This window comes from Pinus tabuliformis, chromosome 3_1, assembly GCF_031772625.1.
Source record: "Pinus tabuliformis cultivar Carrire ecotype Pingquan chromosome 3_1, CPIR1, whole genome shotgun sequence".
NCBI lineage: Eukaryota > Viridiplantae > Streptophyta > Pinopsida > Pinales > Pinaceae > Pinus > Pinus tabuliformis.
In genome coordinates this window covers 453,593,287-453,617,853 of record NC_142301.1, presented here as the reverse complement: position 1 = coordinate 453,617,853, position 24,567 = coordinate 453,593,287, and the positions used below count along the sequence as shown (strand labels likewise).

Sequence of the window (24,567 nt, the reverse complement as noted above, 5' to 3'; positions counted from 1 at the left end):
TAAATAAAGAAATAAATAATTAATTATATTAATATTATTTTTTACGATATTAAATTTAAAATATCTTTGTACTTTACATTTCATTTCATTAATTTATTTTAAAATATAATAGCCCAGCCACATTAATGATAATTTATTTTAAAACTTAAACGTAAACCAAATTAATTTCCATATTAGTGAGACAAGAAACCTCACACCATCATCATTAATGATAAATACTTTGACCTTACCATTAAAGGCACATTGTAAATTGTTAAAAACTGTTCTACAAAGTGAATTTCCAGGACATCACTTGCATAATTTAAGGGGCAAGGGTATCAAATGGAAGGACCCTCAACCACTCCGGCAGGAGCTTTCATCACCATTTCCATGGTTTTGGTTGGGACAATAAAAGGCTGTGCCCAACAACTATAAAAAATATAGCACTATGATTACGCCCGCATTAAAAGCTTAAAAAAAATGAGCGCTCTGTGATTGATGTTTTTACTTTTGCTGTTGATGCTTCCTTTATTTCGTCCATGGGGAACGCCCCATTGCCCACTACGATAGCCATTCTCGACCTCTGATCTTCTTCATAAGTATCGGGATGCGGGTACCCATTTCTTCTGAATCCTCAGAATTTGTCAGAACGAAGAGACTCCATAGTCCTTTTTATCCCTGAAAAATACCAGATTGGTCTGATTGATTGGGCCATTTGGAGGTCAATGCAAACCATTTGACATTGATGTTAGGGAAGCATAAGATCTCATGTCTGCGTACAGATCGTTTTCTGAAATGGGTTCTGCACATATAGGGGCCATGGGGCTTGTGGGTCATTAGCAGGCCATCAAGAGGCACATGAGCTATGGTGATCTGATCGCGTGCTCTTTCTGGGATTCAATTGGGTTGGATTCTCTTCTGGTGGATTCAATTGGGTTTCTTCTATTTCAGATGAAGGTCATCAATTCCTCTAATATGCATCGTGGGATACAACCTCCCCTGGTAAGATAAAATCGGCAAAACCAAAACCTCGTCTATATATTTATTCTTTTTTATTTTCTGTATGAGAAACGCTGGTTAAATTTTGGGTTTGAATTTTCTTTGTCTGCCATTGAATTCCACTCTCTGGATGTTTTGGATCATGTAATGTAGTGCAGAAGAGCGTCTAAACTTGACTGCATATGCACTTTTGGGGTCTGTTCTATAACTGTAATATGTCAGGGAGAAAGAAACCTTGTTTATCTCAATCCAGCCGATATGTTGTGTAGTTTAATAATATGATAGACATCTGGGTTGAGTTTTATGTTTATTCGGGATAATGATTTGGTTTTGAGATTTTGAGATGGCGAAGCTTAGGGCTAATTCGATGCTTATTAGCCACCGACGTTCTCACCATGGCTCGGGGGTTCTGTACTGGCCACTGACGATGCCAGTACCCTTCTGGATTCAGCTGATGGCACATTTTGTGACCATGCCCTCCCCACTTTGTTATGCCCTCTTTACTGGCCATGCAGACGACATGGGTTTTGTAGCACCGTATGATAATTTGCTGCAGTCCTTCAAGTAATGTCCTTGTTCTAGGATTTCTGTTGTTAGATTTCCCAAATTGTTAATTTTCCCCTTGTTCTAGGATTTCTATTATGAAATTTCCCAAATTGTTAATTTTCTCTATGGGGAATTAGCATATGCTATTTTTTTGGCTCTTAGATCTGGGCACATCTTATGGATTCAGTTGTTTATATACTAGGATATGATTTAGTAAGTTTAAGTCTGCTGATCCTTTGGTGTTTTCGAGATCCGTATAAAGAGAGCTGGCGCAATCTTGATCGGCTACCGAAGGCGGCAGCCTAACTTTTTGCACTGTTGTTTGATCAAGTGACATTACTCCATGTATCTTGAAATCGTCAATAATGGTTGCCAGTTGCCATTGAGTAGCCACTGGACTAAGCTATAACCCTGGTTCACCAATGAAGTTGGTTTAAAAGGATTAAACTTTCGGCTGCTAATCGAATAAGTTTCGCTGTATTCTAACTAGCCTTCAAATTTGCTTGGAAAATCATGGAAATTCTAGCAAGATTTTGATAAAATATGGCAGTAATTTTTGTAAATCAAGGTTATCGTTCTTAAATTTCAAGATTTTGGGGGTGCCCAGGGGTTTTTGATGGTGTTGAATCCATTATCACCATCAACAACACGATTCAGATTTGTGAGATTTCTTGAATTTTTTGCTGTATTCTGGCCATTTTTGGCCATCCGGGCAAATTAGCCGCTCAGTAGACAACGCCATAAGTTTTCTGATTGCCTGATGAGCATCCTACTTGCATGCCACATTATCTTACAGCTCTTTTTGCATGCCATATTATCTTACAGCTCTCTGAGGCGGTGGTAGAAAAAAGGTCAACTTTTCCTTGATGATTTAGAGCCTTTATCTTTGACACCACTGTAAGTGTTAAATCAATTGGTGTTGAAAGCGCATTTTGGCTGAAATTTTTTATTTGCCCTCTGGCCTATTTATATTGTCTGTCTGGTTAATCTGGAAGCGGGTTTTGGGGCTAATAAATTCCTTGATAACAATAAGTGCAGCCTCTGAAAGAAGAATATTATAGTCATGCATAATTTTAACCATGTAATGGGTTATGTTTTGACAATGATCTTTTATGCACTACCTTCGTTGTGAAGAGGAAAATTAATATATCAGTTAAAACTTGTATTTGAAGGTGCAAAGTTGCAAACCTGATCACCTTGAATCAATGAATTGTCAGTATTTAAATGGCTTATATTTGAAGCGTCTTACTGATGAGATTTTGTTTAGAAGGTACTCTGAATTATGTTCAGTTTGATTAAATGATTGTTAATTTGCAACAATCTGTGAGCTTGTTGCAGGTTGACACTGCAGCTTGTTATTGTAGAGTAGATACAAGCCTAAAAACTGTAGCTGGGGCGAAGAAATTTGTTCCGGGATCAAAGATTTGTGTACAGCCTGACATTAAACCATCTATTCGAGGACCGAAAAGCAAGAGTGCACGAGGAGAAAAGAACAAGGTTCCTTCTGCATTATTGCCTGGCCTTCCTGACGATTTAGCCATAGCTTGTTTAATTCGCGTCCCCCGAGTGGAGCATAGAAAACTTCGTCTTGTCTGCAAGAGATGGTATCGGCTGCTGGCAGGAAACTTTTTCTATTCCCTAAGGAAGAACTTGGGCATGGCTGAGGAATGGATATATGTGATTAAGCGAGATCGAGATGGCCGCATATCGTGGCATGCTTTTGATCCCATCTATCAACTTTGGCAACCTCTTCCTCCTGTTCCAGGGGAGTATTGTGAAGCTCTAGGGTTTGGCTGTGCTGTCCTTAGTGGATGCCACCTTTACTTATTTGGAGGGAAGGATCCCATGAAGGGATCAATGAGGCGCGTGGTCTATTACAGTGCAAGGACCAATAAATGGCATCGGGCTCCAGACATGTTGCGGAGAAGGCACTTCTTTGGTTCATGTGTAATAAATAATTGCTTATATGTTGCAGGTGGAGAGTGTGAGGGAATTCAACGGACCTTGAGATCAGCAGAAGTTTATGACCCAAACAAGAATAGGTGGTCGTTTATCTCAGACATGAGTACAGCCATGGTTCCATTCATTGGAGTTGTATACGAGGGGAGATGGTTTTTGAAAGGCCTTGGGTCTCATCGTCAAGTCATGAGTGAAATGTATGTTCCTACAACTAATAATTGGTCCCCAGTTTATGATGGCATGGTTGCAGGCTGGCGCAATCCTAGTGTCTCTCTTAATGGCCAACTATATGCATTAGACTGCAGAGATGGATGTAAGCTGAGAGTCTATGATGGCGCTTCTGATTCTTGGAACAAGTATGTGGACAGCAAGTTACATTTGGGTAACTCTCGTGCATTAGAGGCAGCAGCGCTGCTGCCCTTAAATGGGAAGCTTTGTATAATTCGGAATAATATGAGTATCACAATGGTTGATGTGGAAAAAGCAGATGACACAACAAGGAAAGGTCTGCTTTGGGAAACCATTGCAGGAAAAGGCCATTTCAAAACGTTTGTGACAAATCTCTGGTCAAATATTGCTGGAAGAAACCGTCTCAAGAGTCACATTGTTCACTGTCAAGTACTTCAAGCATAGTGGTAGGTACACCATTGCTGTTCTAACATCTTTAGGAGTCTCTAAACATCCTCTGACAAATACAATCAGGAGTAGATAGTAGCCACAAGTTGCTTACATAATTTTGCAGCCATATGGTTGAGAATGGTTCAAGTTCTGTGTGCAAGTTATGGGTGTTGTCTGCTGTGATTGTTGGTAGATTTGTTTTCAAGATTACTACCGCAATCCTAAGTTGCAGGAAAGGTAATCAAGCGTTGCCATTTTCAGATATTCCTGGTACAAGAGTGCAAACCTTTTTGTGCAAAGTCTATTTTGTTTTATGAAGAGGTTTGCCTGTGTAAAAGTCTACAAGTAAAGCACAACCTTCTAAGTATTGCACTTATGCATTTGGATTGATCCCAACAATGTTATAGTTTGGAGATCAACTTTTGCATCGGTGGATTTTTAGTTCAGAACATTTTTGCAGAAGGTGGGGGCAAAAGAGGTGGGAAACAGATGGTTCAGCAAGATGAGGATTTGCGCTTATCAATTTAAGAATATTTGCGGTTTGTTATTTGTGGTTATAATGAAGCTTCATGCATTGATCAGCTTGTTTTCTATTGTTCTATGTGCCTTTACATGTCTAGTGAAAAGCCTGGTACTTTTCAATTGAAAAAAAATAACGATGGCAGAAGAAAGATCAGTGATTTAACGAGCGTTTATAATTCTCTGAATTGGTTAAAGATCACCTCATATTTGTACAGGCCAGGAGACAAAGAAGTGTCTCAAAGATAGAGAACGGTGGACAAATAATCAGATCAGTTGAATCTGTACCATTGCAGATCAACGGCAATGAGCTATTTTTATTTCAAATATTTATAGCAATTGTACACATGTAAATTTATTAGAGGTTATTTAAAGAGACCACTTTGCATATAAAGAGGCTGAAGATCTATAGAGACTTTCATTAGTCTATGCGTGTACATGGGTATCTTAATTTCGAGTTAGCACTTGTGTGCTTGGAGAACTTCATATTTCATGGACTCAAGTATTCAGGAAGTGATATTCCATTTTCTGATGGCATTGCTTGGATGTTTCTTAATCATACATTTTGTTATATATTTGTTATTTGTTATTTGTGCCGATGCTGAATGGTGCTTGCTTTTGGACTAAATATAATGACACCTAACTGTGTTTTTGCCATTGCTCAGTAAGGGCTATAAACATCGAACATAGTTCAAAAGGAGGAAGATGCACTCATGGAATGGGTGGACTATGGCTGAGTAGTCTTGAATGGTATGAATAGTAGATGGAAACTTGGATCAAGGAGAAGACATCTGTTGATTCAAGATAATTTTTCGCTGTCACAGGAGGTTCACTAGATCCAAGTATTTCTGAGTGCAAGTAGTAGAGATATAGGTAACAATCCTTGTATGCAGGGTTCCAGATTTCACAAGTAATCATTTGTCAGGGCCAAGTTCATAATTTTCTATAGTTTTGTAGTCACCTAGTCGTGATCATTGAAATAAAGATAATGATGATCTGGGATGAAATCCTTTTTGATTTCCCACATGATAGTGCAATAACATTTCGCCATCTACTCTTACTTGTAGAATGAGCTGAAAAGTGACAGTCAGTAGTTGAGATTGGTTATTACAGTGACTATCATCTCCAAGTCCTTTGGATAATAACGAAGCAAAACCTTACTATTATATCACCAGTTTATCGCTAAAGAACAATTAGGACAATAATACAGTTATTTTGTTAAGAATAAAAAGGCATAATTATATAGCTACGGTCACCTGTGCAGGTCATTACGGATACAAACTCCAAAAACAAGGATTTACATATATCCCTTAAAGCTCTTGAATTTTTAAACTGGACAGATCGATCCCAGGAATACTATCAGCGTATCAAATACTAAGTACTAAACTGTTCATGGTCAGGCCACAGGGTTATAACGATTTATACAGGTCCATCAAGTTTTTAAGAATTGACCATCAGATTTAAACATTTGAAGTACTGAGAACATGCCAGTTTGCTCTAGGTAATAAGCTTATCCGGATCATGAAGGACCACTAGCTCTCTGGCGGGTTTATGGGTTCACAGGCCAACTTGCAGATCTTTCCACGTAATTTGACTGATGGCGTCGAGTGTTCTTGGCAATCGTGGTCCATCATCACTGAAGAGTCTGGCCCTGATGTTTGCCACACTCCGCGACTCTCATAGATAGTTGAACTGCCAATACCTTGCCAATACCTTAGTCCAGATCGAAATGGTTCGGTCTGTTATAAGTATTCACGTTGTCATTTGCATTTGCTGGCTTCCAGTTCTGTGATTTTCCATTTGTGAATTTTGCGGTATCCTTTACGAGCTTCGGTAGAATTTCCAATTCAAACTTAGTGTTCTGAAAAACCATAATATCTTGATGCCAATCCTATCTGTTCAACTCTATTCGTTGTCAATCCCCTGCTTCTCCGAATGTTTTCTTCACCGTATTTAACCTGAAAGCCTCACATGATACAGTCTCTTCCTGGCAGCTGTTCTATACTGATGGTGAGAGGTTTCTGCCCTTGAGATATGTTGAGATATGTGTTGAACCAATGTTTTAAAAAGCAGAACCGGTGATCGGACCATCCACCTAATGAACCGGGTTTCGAACTGGAACTGGTCAGGCCGGAACTAGTCAAGTTGGGACTGGTCAAGCTGGGACTGGTCAGGTCTAAACGAACCAGCTTAAAAAAATACATTAAATAATTAATTTTGAATGAAAAACTATTTTTAAGATTTAAAACCATGATTCCAAGCAAATAGAAACAAAATATGCAAGATTTTCTCATTTATATACCATATAAAAGTGAATATATCAAAATGGCATGAGTGCAATACATATCCACAACAAAATACATAATCAATGAGGCTCTAAATGACCTCTAGAGTCCGAAAACAATGCTCTAAGCTATGGGGTCATTGAACTATTACAAGTCTACATATCAGTGATCAACAACATGATCACTTTTCATCATGATCAAACCCATCACCACTACTAGACAAGAGATCATCAACATGAGCTATGTAAATAATATGCCTCCGAGTTTGAGGACTCCTAAAACTCCTCTACAACTTTAATAGTAGTAGCAAAAATAGACATCAAAACTACAAAACACTGATCAACATGGTCACTCATGAAACTCATCATTGATTCAACACTACTAGAAATACATAAACATCATCAACAAGAAATACATGAACATCACCTAGCTCAATGTCTTCAGACTTGGATTGCTCAACCTTCTAACATGATAGAAATTGAAAAGGTTTAACATGACATGATAGAAATTGAAAAGGTTTAACATGCCTAATCAATGATTTTGGTTTGAGTGAAGGGTTCACCTCCTCAACCTTATAATGTGGTAGAAAAAGATTAGCATGCCTAACCAATGGTTTTCCTTTGAGTGAAGGGTGTATTCTTGTTAAGTCCACAGCAGAGGAGTTCAACAATCAGTGCCACTAACATCAACAAAGTTCAACAATCAATGCCACGATGATCAAGGTTCTTAAAAGGCTTCATGCTCTTGATCAAATGCCAATCTCATACCCTCATGCATGATAGAAACAAATGGAAACATTGCAAACCCCCAAACCATGAAATCTTGAAAACTATTAATTCTGCTGAATTTTGAGTGAAATCTAAAATTCTAGTTTTTCCATATGAAATCCAATGAGGTCAAAACCACTCTCAAACATCCCGAGTCATTTCATGGTAAAGTTAAAAATTTAAGTAAAATGAAGAAAATACAAACTAAAGGAAATGGTTATTTTCATCCTTTTACTTTAAGAATTTAACGTTACCAATTAATTGCCAACATTGTTAGGGTTGAGATGTGTTAGGAAAATGAGAGGGTAGGCATGTGTTTCTCGAAGGGACTATTTTTGGAGGAAAACAATCCCGAATTTTCTTCAAAACAGCTTCAAAACTCATAAAAATGCATTTTTTGGGGTTTATAGTTGCCATGGCAATAAACCGAAACCGGCCGGTTCTGTCCTAAACCGGCCGGTTAGGACTGCTTTGTCCACTTTTTTGGTGAAATGGAGGGTCAAACCTGGTTTTTCTGCCTGTTTGACCCAGTGGGCTAACTAAACGGCCGGTTTTAAAAAACTGGTTGGAACTGAGAACTAGAATCCACGGTTTTCTTTCAGCGCATACCCTCTTGATAGAAAAGAATGAATGGAGCAAGACAGATAAACCTCTGTTAGTGGAATTTTTTTTTAAGGATATATATATATAAAACCTTATTAAACTTCCAATAAATTTTTGAAGAAATATTCACATTTTTAAGAATTTTATATAGTTTTTAGTTTTTTTTTTAATAGTAAAATTTAATCTTGATAACTATTATAGGTTAATATTTCTTTTTCCATCCAATAAGCAAGCTGGCACTGGGCCAGGCCCAGTCTCAACTTGGTAAAAAGTTAAAAAAAACGCCTTAATTTTTTCCTAAATTCTATTTCATTCTATCTCATCTACTGAATTGAAGACCATAATGATGACTGGTCTCAGTTTGTGAGATCTTCCTTTACAGACCCTCCCATCAATGCACCTCATACATCATTAAGATCACATGAACCTTAATGAAAGGCTTGAACGAGGCCTCTTTCTCAAAGATTTGGGAGGGGAACAACCTTTTCATATTCATAGATTAGGCAATATATACAAGGTGGGCAACTCTCTTCTCACCCTACTGATTCCGTAATTTACACCTCGATTTTAATGATTTTCAGATCCGCTCAATCCGGTATATCGCTTTATTTCCTATATAGTCAGCCACTTGGTTGGTTGTTACTCTGTGGAAGTGTCTAATCAGTCATATATGGAGTATTCAATGTGTCGAGAGATGCATGGAAAATAGCCCGCTAACATGCGAATTTGGAAACTCGCCACTAAATAAAAAAAGGCAATTCGCGTGTTAGCGGGCTATATCTCGTGCATCTCCCGACGCATTGAATACCCTATGTATAGCTGATTAGCTGCTGCCATTACTCTGTTGTGTTTGAAGAAGATATTCATTCGTGGTCAAGCACTTTTTACGAAGCCATCTTCCCTTTAATAAACCAATCCTTACTTCTTTGCCGGTAAGGACATCAATAAAAAGGCTATGTCACAAGGTTAGCCCCGGTTTGAAATTTGGGAAACCTAATTTTTTTTTTTTTCAGGTTCAGCAAACCTCATTGAACCTTACGCCCTGGCGTTACTGTGTATTCAATGGGTTAACATAATGTTTTTGATTAAATGTACATAAAGGACATTCTGCTGTCTATTGACTGTCCAGTGTGAGCGTTAAGATGCTGATCTAGGTGGGTGATACGCTTTCTCAGATGGTCCATATAGTGTTTCCTTTTCAGAATAGTTTATACTGTGAAAGGGAATGTCACTGAATGTATATATTCACTCATTTAATTAGTCTTTCAGAGCCCAGAGTCAATCCACTCACTTGAATATTGAGGTTTGTTGACCAAGCCCACAGCTTAACTTCTTAGTGCATCCAAAGGTGCTGTGTCGCAATAAAAATTACCTCATTTTAAAATAAAAATAACTTTCAATTAATTAATTTGACTCAGTCACATTACACATGGTTTTTAAGCTCAATGTTTATAAGAACACATGTAATTCATGTTGAATATAGTTTACCTAAAAAGAGAAATTAAACCAACAAATTAATATTTATAATTTATGGTATTTATGTGGAATATAACCTATATAAAAGGGTAAATTAAATCAGTAAATTAATAATTATAATCATAATTAGACCAGCCAACTAATAATTATAATGATAATTATATATATTTTAATTATAATTAATAATTAAACCAGTCGGCATCCATCTTAATTCCAGATCAATCAAGTGCCAAGAGAGATCAAATTTCTTAAAGTATAATTTTTTTAAAGTGAAAAGATATTTGATCTCTATACTCGATAGATTCTAAGGTTAAGAAATAGATCTAGATAAATAATTTCCAAATCTATTATAATACAATCCTACCATTTAAATTCTTATAATTTCCAAATCCATTATGACATTTATTTATTTATTAATATAATTTTTAAACATTAATTCAAATTTAAATCAAACTTAATCATTTCCAATTTATATAAAAGGTTCGTAGTCGCCACTCTGCTTGAAAACAGATTGAATTGCATGCTTAACCCAAACCATGTAACTTAGATAAAAGGTTGAGAGTTGCCCCTCTACTTTAAAACAGATTGAATTCCATGCTTAACGCATGAATTCATTCCTTCAGCAAGGGATGCTACTTCAGTCTGGTTGTGCATGGCTTTGCCAATGAATTTATGGAAAATATATGACATAATGCCGCCTTTGTTCCCTGTGATTCCACTAGCCCTGTTATTCTAGGGTTTCCCTGGGCAGATCCATCAAAACTTAATTTTAATCAATCATTTTCAGGTGATATCCAAAAAGCCTAGGGGTCATGGATCGCCTTATTGGCTGTCTTTTAACAGGGGAGAATAGGGGAGAATAAGGCATAGCTGATTATGTTTTGATAGATCAAAACAGCATGGAAAATAATATGCAAGACTGGTGTGGGGTACTAAAGTTTTGAAATCATTCTTATTAAAGCTATCTTTCCCAAATGCATTTTCAATGTAAGCAGTCTGAAACCCTTGTTATCAGTTACATGTGCATAGCCAGGATGCATGATAGTGTCTTATTCCATTACAGGAGAAAATAAGCAAAAAAGAAGACATTTAAGAGTCTTCTGAAGGTTGACATGCAGATTAATCTTATGTTACCAGGTCAGTCAATTGGAACGTGGTTCTTCACCCGCGTGTAGTTATGGATTCCTTTCAAATTTGATTTATTTTACGCAGATCTTTCTGTACAGTTTAGTAAGAGCAGTTGTATGGCAAGTATAACTAAAACTAGGTATTCAGTACTCAATATTGTAGTTGCAAAATGATGCCTGAGCGATTTAAAATCCAGACAAAGTGACTAAATCCTTGGTTATGGAGGATTACGACTTAAATCTATCGTAATGCCAATTAAACATGGTTTGACCGATAAACCAGCGACAGAACTTGCAGGCAAAAAGACAAACCATGGAGCTGTTTGACCTGTTAAAAGATGGATGTGGAGTGTCTATATTTGGTTAGGTCAATCATGTACTCTTTTATAACATACCTGCATATTCTCTGGAGTAATTGGTTGAAAGACGCATTATATAAAAAATATTTTATTTAAAGATGGTTGGAAGATGGATGATATATAAAATATTTTATATAAAATTTGTTTCTGTATAATTGGGATATAATAGATTTATTTAAGTTTGTTGTAGTTTATTTGTTATATGTTTTTAGGGTTTTTGGTATATTTTTCTGCGCTAATTTGTACACAAATTAGCTGAGGTGTGATGGAATCACAAGTTTGAATTGTGAATTCTCCACAATCTAAGTGCCCCAAGGGATTTTTAGGGCGCTGAATCCATATATGTAGTAGAAAACCCATTTTAAACAACAAAGATCAAGATTGGACCAAAAATATTTTCGTTGTATTCTTGTCGGAAACTCCAAAATATATAATATCTAGATCACTCCAAAATATATAATATCTAGAGCATGCCTTTAAATTTTGGTTTCATTATGTTGATACTGTGTTTATTTCAAAATAGGTTTCCATAATTTTAATTTAATTATCAATAATTATTAAGTGGATGGTAGTGACTTAACTTTTACAAAATTCTCATTAGTAGTTACAAATAAAAAGTTAAAGACTCATCTCAAAAGTATTTATGTCCTTTGTCTTTCTTTCTTCGCGGAAAAAACGGAAGTTTATTATCAAGGAGATATTGTTGATACATTTTTCGCATCGATTCAGAGATATAGATCCAAAAATTAGTGGATCTTACACATATAGGGCCTTTGCATTAAATGAACATTTCCCCTAACAAATAAACCACAACATTGCATCAAAGACACTAGGGTTGCACACAACAAAAACTTTTCAACACACCCCAAAACCCAAGCTAGCTTTGACACAGGCAAGACACAAGGTCGAAACCCTCAGAGACAAACTAGAGGCATTTAGAGGATTTCAAAACAAGGCCCAAAAGGCTCGTATACATAATCTATAACAAGGGTCAAAACCCAAAGACAACCAACTCATAACCCAAGAAGATAAAACCCTGGGTCACAACCCAAAAGATAGACAAGAAGAGTCCACAAAACCATTCCAAAGCACACAGACCTGGAGCATAGGTTGCAAACGAAAACAAAAAGCTCACGAATGAGCTTAGAACAGGCAAACAAAGCAAGGCGACATCAACAACCCAACTTCCTACAACATGCAATGAAACAACACCACGACAATCAACCACTGAAACTCATAAAATGATAATCCTTCAAGACAACACAAAACAGTGGTGACAAAAGACAACAACAATAGACTTTCTAGGACACAAGAAATGTGGCAGCACCTGCAGTGAACCAAATCCAAGCAAATCGTGTTGTTAAGAGCCAAATCAGTGTGGCGAAGGCAATAAAGGAAATAGAATGAAGACTCCCCTTCAACGAAACAAACCTCCTCCAAAACCCCCATAGACAACCCATAACTAGGACCAAAGAGAAGGTGATAGAGGCCACAAAAAAAATCATCTGGCACCCCTAAATAGCCCCACAGGGAGAAACAGGGAAACTAGAGGAATGGCAACATGAAACATAGGGCAATGATAGTTAGGGTTCCAACTGTGAGCCCTCTCCTCCCTCAATCACTTTATTAAGGCCTTTGTCTTTTTAATTAAATTGATTAATTAAAAAATATATTGTTAGGTCATGGTATTAGCCTATTGTATTGTAACAAAGCTTATTTACATATTAATAATCTCCATGGTTAAGAATCTTATAACATGTTTTTTAAAGATATATATGTTTAGCTCATATCTTTAATTCTAATAATAATAATAATAATAATAGTAATAAAGTTACAATTTAGCTATTTTTAATGATTTTTTAAAAATCTTGGGAATGCCATATATTTCACAACTTAAGTGTTTTGATGGATTATGGATTGATGATGCCTTTAGATGTTTACCAACCACTTAATTTATATGGATGCATTACCTAAGTATTAAGAGAGGTAAATTAAAATTATTGCATTTTTTCGTTTAAAAAAATAAATTGAACTAGATCTGAGCTTTCATTTTTTTTTAGTATATTGTTGTTATTATAACATATTAATTTTTGTTGTGGTAAGTATATGAAGTGCCAATTTTTTTGCTTTCCTTGCTGTGATAACATACCATAACATACCCAATTATTTGACTAAGTGAAATTAACATTCTATAACGCTGACATTAGTTTTCCTCAATGTTTTGTTATTATATAATTAATGCATGTGGGCATAACATTACAATCTCATGCAAATATAATTAAATATTTGGTGGAAAATAACACCAAAGTTGTACTAGGGGTGCAACTCAAATGGTGATCGAAGTGATGTGAAGATGTGTAAACTAAGAGATTGAAGGTTTAATCCCTTGGTCATAACCCAGTCTATGGAGAGAAGGCCAGGTAATAGGTCCCCAAAGTTATAGTGGTAGTGACCAGAATCGACCCTGTGTCATGCAAGTAGGAGGCTGACCCAGTTGCTGATTCCCCCAGATTAAAAAAAAAAAGAAGAAGAAGAAGAAAAGAAAGAAAAAAAACATTACACTAAAGTTACACATGCAAGATTGCAAACAACACTAAACAAACTGGGAACCATTTCAATTTATCACACAAAAATCATTAAATGATTTCAATCACAAATAATCAAGAAGTCGTCTTTCTAGAAATTCAATCACCTCTAGATGCAAGGACATGTCACCTAATCATAAGCTCTTTATTGTGCTTAGTCTCTCTACAAAAAACCCACCCTTACGCTGGAGCTATGCATCCTTAAGGACAAATTACCTATGGTTGGTTGTAACTCTCTCACACAACCCAATTCTCAAAATTCTTAATCTATAAACTCTTATAAATATACTAATTCACAAATTCCCCACCAACTTAGACAACCCAATGGATGTAATCTCTTTCTCTGCTAAGTAGTCCTTTAGTCCATTGCACTTTTGCTCAAAGCTCTAGTACAAACTGTCTAAGAAATCTCTCTAATAGGGACTTCAAGGATTGTCAGTTATAATTAATTTTCTCAATGACAATTATTACCCATATACATAGCCATAACTAAGAGCTTTTTGGCTCCTATGGCCATCCCAATCGACCAACCTGTTGGAAATGTAACTAGTTTCGGTCTTTATAATTGTTGTTGTACTCATTTCAATATGTCTCTTATGTAACAAATAAAGGAAGAAAAAAAAGGTTATTATTATAAAGCATGAGTTCCATGCTTGTTATTGATGGTCTTCTAGGTAAAAGCATGTTCTTCATGCTCCTAGGGTTTGTTAGGTCATAGGATTTATTGTCATGAGTAAAAAAGGTCAACAACATGTTTATAAGACCCTTCCAGGCAAAATGTAATTGGAAAAATAATATTTTTTGAGTTTAGAAAGTCTTGGAAACTCCAAAAGTATAAGTCGACCTTGGTAGCTTCAAGTCGGCCTAAAGGAGGGAATTCGACCCCTTAGAAAGGCTATATAAAGGAGCAGTTTGACTTCATTTGGCACCCACTCACCAAGAAGTTCGATCACACAAGAAGAAGTTCGATCTTTAGCAGGGAAATAAGAGAAAAGAAGAGTGAAGGTCTAAGGGACAAGAAGAATCCAAGAAGGAATCAAACTCTCGGTTTTTGGGCATTATCTCTCTCATATGTGCAAAATTCTAGGGTTTCTGGAACTGTTGGAAGAGTACTAATCTTGACCTCGTTGACCTTGGTAGGAGTTTCCTTTCTCTAGGAAGGTTGTAGGAGGTAGTTGGACTAGGGTTTCTGTATGAGCTACAAGGCCAAAATTACAGGGTTGAAATTGCAAGACGAGTTGCAGCATTGAATCTAGTATATTGAAGTTGCATTTTGGAGCCATTAGGGGAATTTTGAGGTCTAAAATGGACCTCCTAACTAAATTATAAAATAATAGTGGAAATAATAAAATAATATTAGATTAAATCATCAAATTTTAGAGCGAAAAAAGAAAACTACTTTTTCAACTCGTATTTTCAACTTATCTCGCTATGGGTTTACTCAAATTTTGAGCGGGAAAACTTGTTGGATGCATAATTTGATTCCTCACCCAAGGAATGCCCATGTTGCATACTTTCGATGGACCCTGCTACACGAAAAATGAGAAATACATGAAAAACATGATTGCAATCACATTTTTTTCATGTATTTCTCATTTTTCATGTAGAAGGGTCCATCAAAAGTATGCAATATGGGTAATCCTTGGATGAAGAATTAAATTTTGCATCCAATGATTACTCCCACTCGAAATTTGAGTAAAACCTTAGGGAGACAAGTTGAAAAAATAGTTTTATTATTTTTTAATCTTTTTACCTTTTTACCCAAAAAATGGTGAATCATCCCCCATGGTTGACATCATCATCTTGAATCATATTTGTTCTTATTTGATTTTGGTCGTACATTTTTCTTAGGAGGACCATTTTAGACCTCAAAAGTTCTCTCATGTGGTTGGTGCAGAAAAAATGAAGGACTTGTTATAGGGTTGACTTGGTACTTGGAGAAGGACTTGGTCTAGGGTTTGAGTCTTTGTGTCTCATTTTTGAAGAAGATTCTATAAGAAGAGAAGAGTTTATCAGGTTTTACCCTTGGAGGGGTTTTGCCCTAGATGAGAGCCTAATTTTTGTGTCCTCTTATTATTATTTCGTTCTTGACATTTGATTGCTGAACATATCTAGCTAAAGAACTGAAGAAGTTTAACTAAGGTTCACAAGTAAACATTAAGGTTAAGGAAAATTGGAATTAATAAGTTTCCATTTTGAATTTTCCAACATGGTATTGGAGCTTAGGTGAACAAGAAGGCAATTGAAAACATTATCTTGTGGACACAAAGAAGGGTTTGCTTGTCAAGGGGAATCATTTGTGGAAGAAAAAAAGTAGAAGACCTGTTAATCTAGGAGGGTTTCTACATTGAAGAAGATCAAGACCACATCAAGCTCTCATCTAAGGAAGGCTTGGGAGGAAGACTACAAGAAATGTTGTGACTTGAGAATTGAAAGGGATCCTTGAAGGAAGCATCTAAAGGATCTTGGCAGCATTCGTCACTCTTGAAAGATATTGTTGGAGGAATCATAGGAAACATATTTCAAGGACATTATTGAAGTCTCTTCAAAGGTCTTGAGGGCATCAAGAAAGGTTGAAGACATCATTAGGGAAAAGGAAAATATTTGGTTATCAAGGATAATATTAGTACTCAATGTTTGAATCTACAATACATATGGGTTTTTTCTACAAGGACAACAATAAGCTCATTGGAGTATCAAATTAATTAGCATGGAAGAAAAGGATTGATCTGACACTTATCGAACATGAGGTAATGGTGTATGTTACTGGTGAGATCACTCAACATAGAAAAGACAAGACACAAGATCTAGCAAAGTACAAGAAAGGGGAAGTAAGGGCTCAAAGGATCATAGTTGAATACATTAAGGATCCTCTTGTTCCATTTGTTGCAAATTTGAAAAATTCCAAGGCTATGTATGCAAAACTAGTGAATTGGTACTCTGTAAGTACATCAGGACATAAGATGTCTTTGCGGAATAAGCTATATAGAATGAAGAAATAAAAGTATGAGTACATGACATCCTTTCTCATGAAAATCTCTCAATTAATAGACCACCTGTAGCGGCTTGGATAATCAATTTCTGATTTGGAAATGACCATCTATGTACTAAATGCATTGCTACCAAAATGGAGCAGCGTTGCAACAAGCATCTACTCTGAGAAAGACTCAACTCCTTTTGATGAGTTGTGGGCTCAATGCATTTTGGAAGAATCTAGGATCAAAGTCAAGGATGACATTGGATTAGATGAGTAGTCTCAAGCCTTTCTATCTCGAGTCAAGAATCCGAAGAAGGGAAAGTTTGGAAAGTCCAAGAAGAAATATATGTCCAAGGTTCAATGCTTTAAGTCCAATGAGTTTGGACACTTTAAGACCAAGCCAATAGAACAACAAAAGAAAGGAAATAAGTGAAGCTCATGTAGCCGAGACAATGTGAGAACCTGAGAAGAAGCTGAAGAATGAAGATGTAAAGGATATTTACTACTGAAGAAGAATACTATTTGTTAGGATTTGTGGGGGGATTAATATTTCCTTTAGAATAAAAACATGCGGTAGTAGCATATGTAAAGTCTACTTGGTTATGTTGCTTTGTAGTAATCATCTAGTATTTGAAAGTGGATAGATAGACCATTTTTCATATTGTTCATCCAGGTATTATCTCACATTATGTTAGAAGTGGCCATCTTGCTTAGATGGATCACCATGATCCTATAAAAACCATCATTTTAGAGGTTCTTGGGAGAAGCATTATGACAAGGTTAGTTCACATTCCATGTAATGTGGAAATCATATTGTTAAAGGGATGAAGGAATGTAATGGGTCAGGATACAGGTACATTATGAGACATATAGCTAGATGATGGAATGAGAAGGATATGAATATAAATTGAAAGTGACTCTCGGATAAGATTCATTTGAGTAGAATCTTGTAACATGCTTAGTATGATTATATGATGTTTAAAGAAAATAAGTTGACTTACTTAAGGAAAAATAAAGGACTAAGGCTTTCTCTAGAATATATAAAATAATGGTTAACATTCAGTATAATCTTCAGAAGAAAAAATTGTAACTTGGCAATCAAGTTCGATCCTTGGGCACTCTAATGCATGAAGGCATAGTCAAGTGGAGATGGACCATGAGGATGTTGATACTTGGATGAGAAGGTCACCATGGTGAGGTAAGTCTAGTTTTAATTATCTTTGGTTATCTGGTTAACATATTATTTTTGCTACCTAGAAGAATGTTGCAGGGATAGATGATGGCAATTGAGGCAAGTTCAACTATATGGATGGAAATGTATGAAGAATGTTGAGGGAAATTCAATATCTGGTACCTGAAAACTATGAATTCAAGATGTGCCCATCTTGGGATTAAAAGGTAGTAGTGCAAAAAGATAATCCGAAGGTCAAAGAAGACCACTTTCATGAGGAAGTTATGATCAACTTGAAGTTTGGAAAGGCTCAATGCAATTCCTTCATCTATGATTTCGAAAATGAAAGTGATGAGCAAGAGAGATGACTTAGATCTTGTCACAAAAACTGAAGAGTGGAGATGGCTTCATGATACCTTGGAAGGAAGCAGGATCGATACGATGAGATGTGAAGGAAAGAGGGAGCCATGCAACTATGGATAACTGGTAGCTAATACTCTTATGAAGACAATATGGAAGCTTGTGGATATGACACTCCAATTAGAAAGGAAGTCAAGAATCTCCTCTAGATTTGAGAGGGAGTAAAGGAGTCTCCTTGATAGGAGCAAGGATCTATTCCATAATAAAAAGGGAATAGGGATATCCTCTCTGACTGAGAGGGAGTGATGCTGGACATCACATGTGCATTCTCTTCTTCAAGTGATGAAAAGAGAATGGTGGAGGATTGGATAAAAATTTGTCGTTTCCTTTAGGATATAGAATCTAAGAAAGGAAAGGTACCAACACTCTTTGAGGATGAGATAGGTATCTAAGAGAAGAGTGGTTGAAGATGACCAATATTCTTTGAGTGCTCAAGAATGAAGATCCAAGATAAGAATATTCCTAAAAGGACATACCTTGGGAACATCTGAATGGGGTATGTGCCTTGTAGAGGTAGTGTGGTATCACGCATAAAGTCTACTAGCATAATGCTCTCAAATAAAGTTGAACTTGTCAAGATAGGCCTAAGTGACAGTTCTGATTATAATAATCATGCTTATAGTTTGGCTTATCTATCCAAATCTTCTTATGAGAACTCTTCAGTTTGAGAATGAGGTTGTCTTGGTTGTACAATTATGAATACCTCCCTAGTTAAGAAGGAGTGTTGGAAATGTAACTAGTTTCAGTCTTCATAATTGTTGTTATACTCATTTCAATATGTATCTTATGTAACAAACAAAAGAAGAAAAGTAAAAGTTGTTATTATAAAGCATGGGTTTCATGCTCATTATTGATGGTATTATAGGTAAAAGCATGTTCTTCATGCTTCTAGGGTTTGTTAGGTCATACGATTTATTGTCATGAGTCATAAAAGTCAACATCATGTTTATAAGACCCTTCTGGGAAAAATGTAATTGGAAAAATAATTAATTTTGAGTCTAGAAATTCCTGGAAACTCCAAAATTACAATTCAGCCTAAAGGAGGGAATTTGACCCCTTGGAAAGGCTATATAAAGGAGTAGTTTGACCTCATTTGGCAGTCTCACTCACCAATAAGTTCGATGACAGAAGAAGAAGTTCGATATTTAGCTAGGAAGCAAGAGAAAAGAAGAGTGAAGGTTTAAGGGACAAGAAGAATCCAATAAAAAAATAAAATATCTATTTTTGGGCACTATCTTTCTCACATGTGCATAGTTCTAGGGTTTCTGGTGATGTAAAGGAAGGTCGAAATTGCAGGTTTGAGTTGTAGGAGGATGAACTGCAGTATCTTGTAGCTGAAAGGAAGAGTACTAATCTTGACCTCGTTGACCTTGGGAGGATCTGTCTTGCTCTAGGAAGGTTTGAGGAGGTAGATGGATTAGGATTTTTGTAGCAGCTACAAGGCCGAAATTATAGGGTCAAAGTTGCAGGTTGAGTTGCAGTATTGAAGTTGGCATATCGAAGCTGTAGTTTGAAGCTAATTGGTGCAGAAACAAGGACTTGTTGGAGGGTTGACTTGGTACTTGGAGAAGGACTTGGTCTAGTCTGGTTTGGATCTTTGTGTCCCATTTTTGAAGCAGATTCTATAAGAAGAGATTAGTTTTTGGGTTTTCTCCTTGAAGGGGTTTAACCCTAGTTGAGAGCCTAATTTCTGTGCTCTCTATTATTACTATTTCGTTCTTGATATTTGTTTGATGAAAAGATCTAACTAAAGAATATTAACTAAATTTCACAAGAAAATATTAAGGTTAAGGAAAATTGTAATTAATAATATTCCATTTTGAATTTTCCAACACAACTCTTTTTCCCCTCAATTTGCACATCCAAAGGTTTTGGATCCCCTTCTGTATCATGCAATCCCTAAGAGTATCCCACTTTTCTTTAGGGCTCAAACACAAACTAATCAACAAATATCACTATTGGGATTCTAGGAATTCTTAATGCTAATTATGTTTACTCAATAACAATATTTTCCCTTGCACATAGGTATAGTTTTAATAGAGTTTCATGATCATCACTTCCATAATTCTATTATAGCAATACTCTAGCTACTTAGGATCAAAGATACGAATTCTAAGGAAGAATGAACATGAATCCCGTTTGCATGCCCAAAATTGTGGAACATATTTTCATCCTACTGATAAACCATGTACCTTCATAGGAAATACATATTCTTCTCTAGACCACTAATTCCAAAGGCAAAAGACTTGGGAAAACATAAAGAAAAAGTTTAATAATGTCAAAGTCGTTAGGACTTGGGCTTATCAATAAAATAATATTATGTTTAATTTACTCCTTGATCCCTCTTTCCATCCTATCTTATGAGTCATAGACCCACATTCCTTTTCCATTCTCCTTCTACATTGTGAGACATATTTTTATTATCATTTCATTTAGTTTTTAGCCATTCATTTTGTAATCATATTCATTACTAGTCCAAAATTTAAAAAGAATGTATTACTTTTATTATTGTTTTATTGAAGTATTATATCTCAAGTGATTGCTTTTTATCCCACTATAACTAATTATATTACACACATGGGAGATATGCATATTACACATCTATTTCCCTTGCATTGTAAGAAGAGTGTGAATCACTATATTGCATTTATGTGATGGGATGCATGTTTCCAACATGTGTTTATGTGTAAGGGTATTCAGTAGGATAAAATTTATGCAGAATGTACCATTTTCACTATGTTTTCTAGTGAATTTTGAATTGAAATATAGTGGAAAATCATTGTAACACCCTAGATTCATGATATTCCCATGATGCTCCACAATTGCAGGGTTTTAGGTATCTTTGGAACTACTTGTGACCTTCTATGTTGTGTTTCCGACTGGATTGATGAGGATGCAGTGGATATATTTTGGCATATTCCAATGAGGGGTCGCTAATAAAAGGAAATGTTTTGGATAACAAATGAAATGCACAAGGGTATTTGGTTGATGATTTTTTTTCAAGTACATCTTTCTTGAGAAGACAAGTGACCAAAATTATATCTATCAACTAGGCAACCCAAAGTTCTATACAAATTTTATGAAATTGATGCAGGAACAAAAATATCTACCCCAAATTTGTATCAGTGACACTAATATCCATCCCTTTACTATTTGGTCTATAATATTATTTGATTGTTACGCCCTTTCCTCACTTTTCCCACACATAACAAAAAATTACACTTATTCTTACATTAATGTTTTGGCTTACAAAAAAAGGTTGGGGGGGGGGGAGGGTAGTGCTTCATTTTCGTCACAATATGTGAATTACCAAATAGAAACCATGAATTATTCCTTGTGCTTACCTACATTTCTTGCATCTCCACCTCGACTCACAAAAGTTGCACCTTTACCTATACATCAAGACTAATATTAATCAATCACCTTTAATTTGATATATATATCTCCTAAACATCACTTTAGTAAAAGCGTAGTTCTTCTTGTCATTGGCTTCCAAATTTAGAATAGCTCCAACTTGTCCTATTCTCGAGTGCATTGGTTTGTAGTATTACATTAAAATGTTGATAAAAGGGTGTGCTTCAACAAGTTAACCACTGATTTATGAAACTCATTAGTGCCTTGATACATTGATACTCCATATCCACTAGAGAATCTCTTTAATTTAGGTTGATTTTAACTCTTAGATTGTAGATATTGCTTTCTCTTGGTATTCTTAGCCCCTACTACCAATATTCCACTTCTTTCATTTTACTTTACCCATTCCTTTTTCCCCATCTTCCCCCATTTCAATTGATTCCAAGATAATTTGTTATTCTTACTTGGAAGTTATTCCAATTCTTCTTGCTTCATTAGGTGTCTAAAAGAAAAATCAATTCTTTTGTCACATGGTTGAAGTAATTCCGAGATTCCCTACTTGAGTGGCACTTTTCTTCTTTCTTCAAATAATATATTGCTCCTTCATTTTATGAAAATCTTGGTATCAAGAACACAATGTTTTCATTGCTGACTCTAAAACTTTACTTACAATGATTCCATGCTTTGATTTCTAATCAATAATACTTATTACTATTATTGATAATAATAAATTCATTTATGATATCACAAAAATCCTCACATCATGAGTTCTACCACCTCTTAGACGTGGCTCTAAGTTTCGAATTATCTTGCTCCTTAATTTTCATACCATCTAATCTATTATCGATTTAGCATCGCCATTGATTTGGAATGTCAAGCCATTGGGATAAAATTACTCAGAATTTACTCCAATATTAAGCACATTTTCCTCTATTTATTTGAGCACTATACTAAGTTCCTAACATAGCCAATCCATAAACAAGGGCTCATAGCCTACTCACTTCATTAATGCAAATCCTTTGCACAATTTACTTCTATTATTTGTTCTTCATTGTTTACAAAGTTCTTTGTCTTCAGTAATGGCTATAAGGCCTTAGTTTGTGGAATTGTTGAGTGTGAACTACCCATTAATAACTATCCAAGATTATTTATTAGGATTCCCTGTCTTCATTGAAACTTGTAGCTAATAATCTACCTTATAATTTATTTCTATCAAACTCTGTGTAGGATAGCTTATGTGTTAAGTTATGGTATGTTCTATGCTTATAACAATTTACTTATTTTTCTTATTATATTCCACAAATTAGAAATCACATATACATAAAGTAAAGTGCAGATAGAACATTAAACGATCAGCAGAAAACAAGCCAAGACAAGAGACACAAGATGTGGCGGCTAGCCAGGGACAAACCCCACAATGTGTGGGGAAACGCTTTGATCAAATCTTCTTTTATCTTCAATAATTCAGCAGAGAGAAATAGTACAATAAATCTAATTCATATCAGCAGTAGCAAACCCTAGATCAGCAGCATCAGCATTAGCGGCTTCATTATCAAACTAGGGCAGACGATATCTCACAAACCGGCCGTCGGATTGATTTCATTCCACCACCAAAAGTTTCGGCTTCCAGAGGAGGTTCAAATGAACCTACAACATAGTTCAGATGAGGAGATATTCTAGGTCACGCAGGTCAATATTTACTTCTGCAGTTGCAGCTTCAGTTTCAACAGTTTCCGGCTTCAAACTAGGGCAGTCGATATCTTGCAAACCGTTCGTCGGATTGACTTCATTCCACCACCAAAAGTTGCGGCGTTCAGAGGAGGTTCAGATGAAACTACAGCGCAGTTCCAAATAGGAGATCTTCTAGGCCACTCAAGTCAATCTTTACTTATGCAGTTGCAGCTTCAGTTTTAGCAGTTTCCGGCTTCAAACTAGGGTAGTCGATATCTTGCAAACCGTTCATCGGATTGACTTCATTCCACCACCAAAAGTTGCAGCTTTCAGAGGAGGTTCAGATGAACCTACAGCGTAGTTCCAAAGAGGAGATCTTCTAGGCCACACAAGTAAATATTTACTTCTGCAGTTGCAACTTCAAATTCAACAGCTGTCGGCTTCACGTGTGAGAGAGAGACCCATTTCAGCGCAGTAGAGAAGATACTCATTTCTGCACTATAGAGAGAGAGAGAGATGTGATTAGAAGAGTGTGTTCAAATTAGGAAAAGTCCTCTTATATTTATACACAACGTTGGTGGGTGAATAGATGCGGCTGTTAGGCTTCTGAGCCTACATGAGTTGTAGGTCGGATTGATAATAATTCCATAATCAAAATAAATTCATATCTCCATGAATACTTATCAGAATTGGATGATCTTTATATCAATCCTACACCTCTTGATGAGAGGAATCTAATAAAAATATTATCAGCCATGAATAAGATGACCGACATGAAGTTTTGCCCTGGTTGCCAATTCTAACACTCACTCTCAATCAAGGAGAACTTCATCTGCAATCTGTCTATCGGTCGTTACTATTCATCCATCAAATGCACTGCCCTGTACAGCCTAACCCTTGCGCTACTCTACTCTATTATGCCTATTCTGCTTTGTCTTGTTCTACCCTGTACTGATCGGTACTGTTTTGCTTTGTTCTGCTCTGCTCTTGCATTGTTCTGTTCTGCTCTACTTTTGTCCGAATTATGAAGAAGAAGAAATGATTGAGGATGTATCATACTGAATCAAAGTCAGTCTCAAAGTATGTACCACTGGTCCCAAACCAGTCTCAACCAACCCAAAGTTAGCATCATAGTGAGTACAACTCCACTGG

At 36.1% G+C, this 24,567-nt stretch overlaps 1 protein-coding gene across 1 annotated transcript; it reads left to right on the top strand.

The window, feature by feature from the left end:
- The first annotated feature begins 335 nt into the window (after positions 1 to 335).
- Positions 336 to 4,743, top strand: LOC149187708 (Galactose oxidase/kelch repeat superfamily protein). The gene is made up of 2 exons (XM_089411450.1): positions 336 to 981; positions 2,863 to 4,743. Exons 1-2 carry the CDS (start codon positions 838 to 840, stop codon positions 4,114 to 4,116), a joined length of 1,398 nt encoding a protein of 465 aa, XP_089267576.1. The 5' UTR covers positions 336 to 837; the 3' UTR covers positions 4,117 to 4,743.
- The last annotated feature ends 19,824 nt before the right edge of the window (positions 4,744 to 24,567 follow it).

Bases quoted from the DNA above. Each gene is read 5' to 3' on its own strand.
- LOC149187708 (XM_089411450.1), top strand. From the start codon at position 838: ATGAGCTATGGTGATCTGATCGCGTGCTCTTTCTGGGATTCAATTGGG. The intron at 982-2,862 runs GTAAGATAAAAT...AGCTTGTTGCAG, and splicing joins GTGGGATACAACCTCCCCTG to GTTGACACTGCAGCTTGTTA.